Source organism: Rhipicephalus sanguineus, chromosome 8 (genome assembly GCF_013339695.2).
Source record: "Rhipicephalus sanguineus isolate Rsan-2018 chromosome 8, BIME_Rsan_1.4, whole genome shotgun sequence".
In the NCBI taxonomy this organism is placed as follows: domain Eukaryota; kingdom Metazoa; phylum Arthropoda; class Arachnida; order Ixodida; family Ixodidae; genus Rhipicephalus; species Rhipicephalus sanguineus.
This window is the reverse complement of record NC_051183.1, coordinates 125,275,423-125,285,714: the sequence shown is the minus strand read 5'-3', so window position 1 is coordinate 125,285,714 and position 10,292 is coordinate 125,275,423. Positions and strand designations below refer to the sequence as shown.

General features: G+C 44.3%; 1 protein-coding gene across 1 annotated transcript in view; it reads right to left on the bottom strand.

The window, feature by feature from the left end:
* Positions 1-1,604: 1,604 nt before the first annotated feature.
* LOC119403495 (zinc finger protein OZF-like) overlaps positions 1,605-10,292 on the bottom strand; it is a 35,529-nt gene continuing 26,841 nt past the window's right edge. The window contains exons 6-8 of the mRNA XM_049418349.1: positions 2,905-3,134; positions 1,939-2,007; positions 1,605-1,628 (exon numbers count right to left, since the gene is read on the bottom strand). Coding sequence (XP_049274306.1) covers positions 1,605-1,628; positions 1,939-2,007; positions 2,905-3,134 — 323 coding nt within the window. The remainder of the gene's footprint in view (positions 1,629-1,938; positions 2,008-2,904; positions 3,135-10,292) is intronic.

Below are 10,292 nucleotides of genomic sequence, written 5' to 3'. Positions count from 1 at the left end.
GGAGAATAAACTGCTGCTGCCTAATTAGAAGAATGCAGTGCAGACACACAACTTCCAGCTTCTTAAGGGAAAGTTGTATTATATATTCTTTTATTTAGGTCACATTGCACGTGTGTTGGGCACTTCGTACTCTAATTTAGTACTGACCCCTTTGTGCAAGAATAAGACTCCCCTTCTACCATTTTTCGAACTATATTTGCCTCAGCCAGCAGATACGTCATTTATGTTTTAGCATGTACTTCAGATAAATGACTATGCTCTGAACAAGACTCAGTTGGGGCTTTCCCATCAAGTTGAGCCCAATAACTGCTTGAAATATGCTGCATGGAGTGCTGCTTTTAATATAATACACGAATCAGCAAAAAATAAATCTGGCATTTTCAAGCATATCATTGTTTCTGCATGAAGAACTACTTCATTCAAGATGCTTCATTGAACGTGACTTCTCAAGCTCTATGCCCTGTACCTGCTTCAGCCACCTTAGTTAATTTCATGTCCTAATTTCAACTTAGTTTTCCTGTCACCAGTCTTTCCTTTAAAATTTAATATGCAGCACACAATCAAGAATGCATGATCAAACACATTATTCCACTAATTAGTCCATAGGGACGACTGAATTGCACAAATTGGCAAGAGCGCAACATACCACAGCAATTTTGTCAATGGGACATTCACCACTTCCGGATGACCTTAGCACTTCTACTGGAAGGCAAATTTTCAATAATTGGTACTTGTTCCTCACCAGCCCAATCACTCTTTCGACGTGTATGCGCGCATTCGCTATCTCCCTGGTGTACTCAACGTCACTTGGGCTCAGCTGCCGCTTTCCCCTAGTGAATGGCGGAATGTGCAGTCTGGCAGAGCACAAGCCAACGCTCTCTGCTATCAAGAAGCCCCTATCGGCGAGAACACCATCATCATATTCCAATTTCAATAGAGCATCACAATCTTCTGTTATAAACTTATCACTGAAGCTACCTCCATAACCCTTGGATATGAAAGTAATGCTGCCTTGTGCAGAGATAGCAATAAAAAATTTCACAGTGTTGGCACGCGAGTCAGTACTGGCACGCGAGTCAAGGGCATTTGGTCGGTCGATAAATACTTCGAAACAGTCAAATATTACGCGGACCTTCCTTCCAAAGTTACGTTAAAATGCCAGTGGTATGGTTTTCATGAGATCTTCTTTTTCAGGCCATCGAATTTGGGGGTACAACCTGTCAAAACAAGCATCCAGCCACCTTTCATATATTCGGGATGCTGTTGCTTGTGATATGTTGAACCAGTAGGCAAGATCCTGCATAGGCAAGCCAAGTCGCAACCTCATCAGGAACAGCATCCTTTCCTCAAACTTCGAGAGGACATTGTTTATACTGTGCGATATGTGATGCTCTATCAGGTGAAGAACAGCCATGAGCAAATGATGGGAATGATGAGCAAATGATGAGCGAATGATGGGAGCCCCGTGTAAAAGCACACTTTGTCGTTGTCTTCTCCCAGTGCCTCTTCTGTAAACCGGCTTCTGTTTACAGTCACCCGAAGGTCATAAACTTCTTTGTTTTGGGAAATAAGGTCCTCCTCCATGGCAGCAATATCTGCAGCAGTCAAGTCGGTTTGGCAAGCTCCATCTGCATAAAACAAGCAAGAGCTCAGACATCTCGTTCATAGATGTTTGTTGCACTGTCTTAAGATCTACTGCTTTCTTCGCTTGACTAGTGCTGTACGTTATAACAGGAAAAAAGTTATATCGCATACGGCTTTGTTTTACAATATTAGTGACACGTGGAAAATATCAAACACGCACACACACACACACACACACACACACACACACACACACACACACACACACACACACACACACACACACACACACACACACACACACACACAGTATGCGATGATGCTCTTGTCATAAAGCGCAGAAGACTAATTTACCTTCAGATGCAGTGACAGCTGCTTCTCTTTGCCCATCAGCTGGAGGCTCTTCATCTGGCTCCGCAGATTCTGCAGCATAAGTTGCACATTATATTATCAATAGTACGAAAAAATAGATAATTTGCTTTACCAGAAGTTGATATTTATAATTTCATTTTTTAGCTTCGACAACGTTTAGCCTTTATTTTTAAATAAGGTTTCTGTACCTTACAGTTCTGATTCCTCCGCTGGCGACATACTCGGTGCGATAGTTGTCGCCACAGCAGATCGACGCCGCTTCAGACGTTCATAGCGGTGCAGCTAGGTTCGGAGCAACGATCGCCGTACCCCAAATGTTGGCTGGGTGCCCAGTCCGGACTACACGTATCGAAAAGTTGTGATGGCTGCTCTGCGTTAAGATATTTGTTCTTGTAAGTGAGGGAGTACACGACAAATTTTGGGGGGGAGTGCTTTGCCAATATAACGGTTCTTATGCACTCGCTCCGACAGCGCTATTCATGATCACAAACGAACTCACTGCATTATAATTTCGCTTGACCCCAGCCGTGCACTACGAACTATTACATGCACTCAAAAAGTAGCAGCTGGCAAAATTAGACGTCGAGCGACGAGCAAAATAAGACACAGATCATTGCGCTATTTGCCTGGAATGAAAGGCAAACAGGAAAAGCAAACTTATGTAAACCTCTTCCCTACGATTACCAGAAAATGTGCGATTTAAGTACTTCAGAACTCCTAGTCTTATTGTTGGTACTTCCTGTTCGATGTGTCATGCCAGTAAATATACTGTTGCACCAAAACACAGCGATCGAGAACAATTACGGAGGTATCAAACATGCGGCTGGCACATAACACAACGTGGGTCGTGCGTCTTTTTTTTTTTCTTTTTTCGTTCGCGTCGTTTCATGGCGACGCCTACAGTCGATACATTGCATGCTTACCTGAAATAAAATGATTCGAGCAGACCTTGCACTTGTGCACGTTGGCGTCGAGGCCTTTCCGGTTAATTCTGGCCAACCATTCTCGTCGGCGCCTTTCGGACAGCACCCGCGTCTGTTCGCTTTCATTTAGCCGCACCTTCAGTATCTTAAAGAAGCGCGGATCCGGTGCATTGCTCTGTAACTTCTCCTCCTTCGTCTGAGACCGATTGTTGCACCCAAAAACGGCGCAGAACACCATATCACAGCTATTGGCTCCTAGAACACAGTCACTGTAAAGCGCGGCCTTGTCAGCCAGTACAACAAAATGGCGGCGGTCCCAGGATGCATCGCTTGCGCGACGTGGGTGAATACTCCCTATAGAGGAGTGTATCTCAGCGCCACAGGAAAGGGTGCACAGGAATAACGGCATAGAATACAGAGGAAATTCGAACCAACGTTTGCAGTGCGCTTCGGCACAAACTTCACGAAAGTTCCGGGTTTGGTCCCAGGGGCGTAGGTAGAGAGTTTTCTCGGGGGGGGGGGGGGGGGGGAGGGTAACTCCTTGATTTCAAGTGGGGGCCGGGCAGACAGATGTGGTCAAGTGTCATTTTAGGCTCTGTATGCCATAGCAAAAAACGCCAGGCCTGCGCTGAAACCGCAGCACAGTCACAGCGAAAGCTGGAAGAGCGGCGTTTCTACACTCTTAATCTTGTCTTGTTCCACATAGGTTCCACTTAAAACAGTGTTCAAGGTGAGTTAACGTAACATACATCGGTCTTATGTGGAACTGGGTTGATTCACGCGCTTTATCCGGAACATTAGCTGTTTTTCTTTTAGTTTTTGCTTAGTTAAGTGGAACAGGTCATATTTACCCTAAAGCAACGATTCGTTCCAATTTCCGAATGGCGTGCTTTGCCACTTGTTCCACTTAAGACGCTGAGGCAACGTCGTATCAGGATCGTGTGTTCCATTCATATACTTAATGCGCATATGTGTAGACTTTATTCAAGGACGTGACGTGTCGGCCAGTGTGGAGTGCCCTGAGACCGCATGCGCAATTCCTCATGTTACACCTACCGTATACTTCAGGTATAATCAGATAGAATACGAATACGTATACGTGTGGTAAAGAACCCCACCCAAGCATTCAACACAGATGGTTACCAGTGAACCTTAAACGTGCGGCCCTGATGTTTATTACGGGGTTAATCCCGTCGACTCGGTAAAGCCTTTCTTCATTATTAGTTACGTCTGTCCAGAAATTTTAATTGGCGTTTGACGCCCGTGTGTTCCCTTATTCATATTCAGTGGACCAGTGGTGACTATAGCTTGCCCACTTTCTGTGGCACAAACGTTAGCAGTTCTTGCGTACATATATACACAGGAAGGACTACTTTTGGTTTCATCTAGCCATATTCAACTTCGCAGCAATACTCATAAATTTAAGGGAAAAGCCAACAAGTTAGGAACAATTGAATAGGCTTTATAATTTGAGCGCTTGGCAGCATCTCCGATGCATCGCCATGCAGCTTATATTTCTGAGCGCTGAAGTTTCCATTTCATGAAGGCTACATAAGAATAGCAACACGCGGAGATGCTACTGTATTGCGAATGCGTGCCAGAGCGAACATCTATGTCCATGGATGTCAGCTAGTTTACTAGCCAACGCGATGACTTATTTAAATTTTGACAATTTCATACTGCTTTTTCAGCTGGTTATGCTGATCACATGTTGCTTCAGTAAGATTACTTTCTCGTTCTCTAGAATTGTGCAATAATGTGCGCTCACGCTCTACTTTTTCTTCGAGATTATATCGAAGAAAAAATAGATTTCCTATGCCTTTCGCCTTTTTAAGCCAGACGACTTGTACACATAAAATATAGCATGCAAAAAGAAAAAAAAAGCGCCGTAGATTTCTCATCTCCACCGACGTAAGTAAATTGTTATACCAGTTCTCACTTTTTTTTCTCTTTTCTTGACATTATATAGAAGACAGAAGCTCTGAACACAAAAGCCAATACAGGTTAATGGGGTCATGAACTACACTTTTCATAAATGGCTTATGTCGTATCTGCCTCAAACGGTCCTTCGTGCATGTATTTATACTCATTTTGATTGTTTAGCCGCGTAGCATTGCAAGCGAATATAATAGGAAAAAAAAATTGAATTAAACCATGATAGGGTAACCTGCCTTTCGCAGTCGTGCCTTCTACAAAAAATGCAGCGTGCGCGTCCGTACAAAGGTTAAACTACATTCAGCGCACGCGCAAGCGTAAGGTAGACGCCTCCATGCTGCGGATCACGTGCCGTCACCTTTGGAGAAGAGACAGATGACAGCGTTATATAAAAATCCTCAGGAGAAACAGGCCACATCATTGTTCGCAAAATTGTGTAGTATAAGCACCGAAGCAGCGCCTAAAACCACTAGTCATCGCCTTCTCGTCTAGCGGAATAACGCGGCGGACTACGGCGGTTCCGCTACATGCCTCGCCTGGAAGTCGTCCTGATCACCATCACGCAGCGAGCGAACTTGAGCACGAACTTGAGTTAACGCTCCCCGCCTCAATCACTGCAGCTCGCGAACTGCCGGCTCCGCCAAGACAGACGGAAATATGACTAAGGAGACCTTGCTGTTCCTTCTCACTTCCTTTGTTCACTCACTGACCTACTCTGCCTTTGTCAGATGCCCAAGAACAAGCCAAGAACCCTTCTCCGATTACGAAACCACTACAGCGCTGCCACGAAACAAAGCACACCAAGGGCTGGACTGACGCTGGAAAAGAAACGACTGCAGCGCATTTTGTGAGAAAAGAGCGCGCTACAGCCGACAAGTGTTTACTAGCACAGCGTTGTGGAGGCTACGGCGTCACGGTGGCAAATGCTTCCACTTACTGTGACACAGAACTATAGAAGCAATAGAAGCCTGCCCGATCCTGCCGCCCCGCCGTTTTTTGTGCCGGTGAACGTGCGTGCTTTGTCGAAGATTTGATCACGCTTGTCTACATAGTTCCGGATATTCTTGGACCATCGTTCACAATTTTTTCTGTTTACGCTCCTGGCGTTTCACTCAGCGGTCACTTCAGGTGAGTGGTGAACGTTTATACTGCTTCCAAATTAGTGACGAGTCGGGGAATAAATGGGGATCCCGGCATGCTTTCCGCCATTCTGCCGCTGGCTTTCAGCTCGTAATGTTTTGAGTGGCTTGAACTTTCAACGACCGCAGCATGATAAAAGAAGTTTGTGCGTGTTGTAGAAGGCTGCGTGAACACACAGACAATTGCAAATAGCGTATTTGTAGCCCCATGTAGCTCTTTTATGTGCAAAATCAGCTGAGAAATTGCGAACTTTAGAATGCCATTGACGGCAGGGACAGCGTTTGGGCGCATCTGTGAACTCCGGCCACTGAGAGGTTTGCTATATTAACAGTTCTTGTAGGGGAGTTTCAATGAATGACATCGTTTGCTTCCATAATAGCGCTCGTAAGCGAGCTAGTAGAATTCGCGCGGGCCTTTCTTGCATTCCTGGCTGACCTCTGCAGTCTTTCCAGCGAAATGGTACACATCGCGTTCAGAGACTTCATGACTACATTTTTTTGTAATGTCTGCTACAACGTAGTGCTCAGCGTAGTGTTTGATGCGAGGTTCGACTTTTTTATTTGGCGCGGTATCGTTTGGTGCAACTGCTGCTGCAATCTCTTCAAAAGCGCTCGAGCCTAGCGCGAACTTATCTGAGAATAACCACCGAAAATAATGTTTGTAGCGCTACTTCGCACACAACCAACACACGTTTTTAAAGCATTCGGTTTTTTTTATGTGAACATGTTATGGCCACTACAGCTAACGTAATAACGAACTTGGTGTGGCGGTACCGACTAGAGCAGGGGTCGGCAAACTTTTAGGCGAAGGGCCGTGTTGCACGAAGCCGACACGGCGGGGCCGGACGGCATGTCTAAGGCGGGGAGGGGGAGGGAGGGGGCTGCCAGAAAAATGGCGAATTTACAATAATGTACAAAATTGAAGTAAAGATCATGTATATTTTCAGCACGCATGTCACGAGGTTGCAATTTACAAACATACGCTAACAGCAAAGACCTCATTTGAGGCCAACACTACCATGTCGACCGCCATCAAAGAAGTGACAGTGGAGGAGAGGGGGGGTCCTCGCGTCGAGTTGGGGGTCATCGCGTCGTACCGGGGGCCGCATCATACTGTCCCGCCTAGACCTTTGTTCACGCAGGCTTGTCAGTTTCTTCACAAGATTCTGTTGGCCGATCAGTGCAAAAAATAATCTGCGACAATGTTGTTCTTAAAGTGAGCGACATTATGATGACTGAGGTAGCTTGTAGAGATGCCGGGTTTTTGAAAATAGTCAATATTGTTCAGTTTTTGAAACAGGTATTCTTTCTTTGCATGTTATGGTCATGAATTTTTTTTACTCAAATTTGAACTGTTTTGTTTTGAGGGAGACAAGCCATGAAACAGTCACATCTAAAAAAGTTTTTACTGCTTTGGCCTGTGTATGTATACAAGCATGGCTGCATTTTTTATTGTTTCTCTCGCTGTTATGCTTCTTTGCCGTAATAATTGTCCTACAATTTCTTAACCAGCATTGTACTTGGCTAGTGTTACGCTCTTAACGGCTGCATCTGGGAAGTATTCATTATTTTGTTGAGTAGATTTATGTAAGTTCCGTGCACAAAAAGTGTGTTTGGTTATTATTAATTTGAGGGAAAGCGTTTCATCATACTCTTAGCTGTGTTTATCTTTCTTAGTTTAAGTCAAACATTTGGAGCCTAAGTAAAACTTGACCAGTGAAAAGCTGTCCCTGTAGTATCCTCCATATATCATTGCTTGTGAAAATACTTCTGTTGACAAACGTTAGTGTTAACATTTTTCAGATGTCTTGTTTTAAAATAAAATGACTATGAACTATTATTTAATAGTTTGTGTCACTTATTGTGTGTATTATTCCATGCATAGGAAACCACCAGGGAACCTTGTCGAAAGTGGGACAAAAACGTCCTTCCCTCTTTCTCTACGTGCTTACATCCACTGTTTCATGGCCAACAAATGCTTACTATTACATGCCGCCGCATGACAGCACACCTAAGAGATGAAGTCATCGAATTGCTCGAGTGAGTAAAAATTGCATATCTTGTCCTGCGAGGCGTAGTCATAGTTAGGGCACTTGACCATTACACAAATTCTGTTTCAGGGAGAACAACTTGATTGAAAGCTCTAACCCTGCTGCCAGAAGGTGGAACTACTGTGCTTTTGCAGAAACTCTACATGAAGCTTATCCACAAATGGTATGAAAAGAAAAGAAACTTCAGCAGCTTCGATGGGTGAGCTTGGGTGAAGCATTTCTGTAGTACGGAATGCCGAGCTAGTTGGTACGAATTCATAGTGCAATAGCGCAAAAAAACACAGGGACACAGGCTAGAGAGACGATACAGGCGCTAACTTTCAACTGACGTTTATTTTTTCGGAAACACACATATATACATACAAACAAACAATTGGTCATGCGCAGTGACTCCGTCCGACAGCAAAAACAAAAAATTCAAAAAGACGAAAAATCTCACTTTCCCAGTCACAGCCCTGAGACCAGCAAATCTATTTCCTTATCCGACAGGGCTAAAGATGGGTGGCTTATGCACTTATCTTTGAACCGTGAAATGAAAAACGCTTCGGCTACCTCTCTAGCTGTTTGATCGCCATTCTGAAATAATATGGCTGTGTCATCAAAACACGGGGTACATTTGCACTCTGCGCAGTGAAGGGACAGGTGGCTGCTTGGCCTGCATTTCAACGAAGAATGGTGTTCACGAAGGCGAACGTTTACGCACCGTCCAGATTGCCCAACATACGTGCGACCACATGACATTGGTAATTGGTAAACAACACCCTTCTTATTGCATTCTACAAACTTCATGGTATGGCGCATGTCACATTTCCCAGCCAAGTCAGCACTTCCTTTGTTGTACATACGCTCAACCGCTGGGCACACACGGCTAAGTTTGCTTTTAGCGGAACATATTACCTTCACATTGTATTTTCTGCCAATCTTTTTTAAGCGATGCGAGAAGGTATGGACATATGGAATGACAGCCATTTTCATCTTTTCTGGTTCACATGCTTTTTTCGATTCATTTGGCGATTTAAAATACTTTACTGCTTTCTCGCACGTTGCGAGCAATGACGAGGACGGGAAACCTGCTTGTTTCAATCGAGCAACCTGGCCTTCAAGACTCTGCCTCATCAAGTGGTGGCACGTCTTCGACAGTGCAGACTTGAAACAAGAAAAAGCAATGCTGTTCTTAACAAGTTTTGCGTGGGAAGATCTGAAATTCAAAATTGGTTTTTCAGATCTTGGTGCATACATGTAACACGTGTGGTCCGCATCAAAAGATAAGGTCACGTCTAAAAACTGCAGTTTGTTACCCGTAGGCAGCTCACATGTAAAGTTTAAACCATCACCATGCTTCTTGAAGAGCGATAGAACTGTATCTTTAAGGTTGTCCACCTGTGAACATCTGCCAAGAACCAATAATCGTCAACGAAACGCATATTCTCTTTACGCTACCAGGTAACTGTGCTTCAATTTTCTGGTCTAATTTAGCTAAGAAAATGGAGCTTAAAACCGGAGCAACCTTTGAGCCAATGGAAACTCCCGACTTCTGAATGAACACTTGGCCATTAAAACCGACAAATGTGTTGCGAAGGTAAAACAACAGTAATTCCAAAAATGATTGCACGGGCATCCCGGAAAAATTCCTGAAGGCAACCTCATCATTGTCTTGAGTGATAGTTTCCTTAACGTACTGCATCAACTGGTCCTGTGGCAAGGAATAGTAGAGATCTTCTACGTCCACACTAAATCCAGTTAATCCTTCGATTTTCGATGACGACAAAAATGAAACAAGAGCTTCAGAATTCGAAATAACGAATGGATCCTCAATGGTAAGGGAATGCAGCATCTTCTGAAGAAAAGACGAGACGACGAACTGCCACGAACCTCGTTCGGAAACAATTGACCTGAAGGGCTTGTCGGGTTTGTGTGTTTTATCTTGAAGAATACCTCAAGGCATAAGCCTTTTTCTTTCCGAACAGCACATGCAAGCTTATCCTGACTGCACCGTTTCAACAAGGCAATTGCGCGCTTTTTAGCGGCTTCTAGACACTCCTCTGTGTTTTTGAAATTCTTTTGCACAGCTTCTCTAGCCTTCTCCGAGAACATAGCGTTCGGCAACACTACAAAAAACCCTTCTTTGTCCGATTCTAATACCCGAAGGTTTTTGGAGACAAGGTGACGAGCGACAGAGGCAATACTCAAAAAATTGGTCGTTGGGCTACTCTCTCTAAGCACAGCATCAACGCATTCACCAATACACCTGCCCTGGTCACTTTCTGGAGCACACCTTACGACGTTTC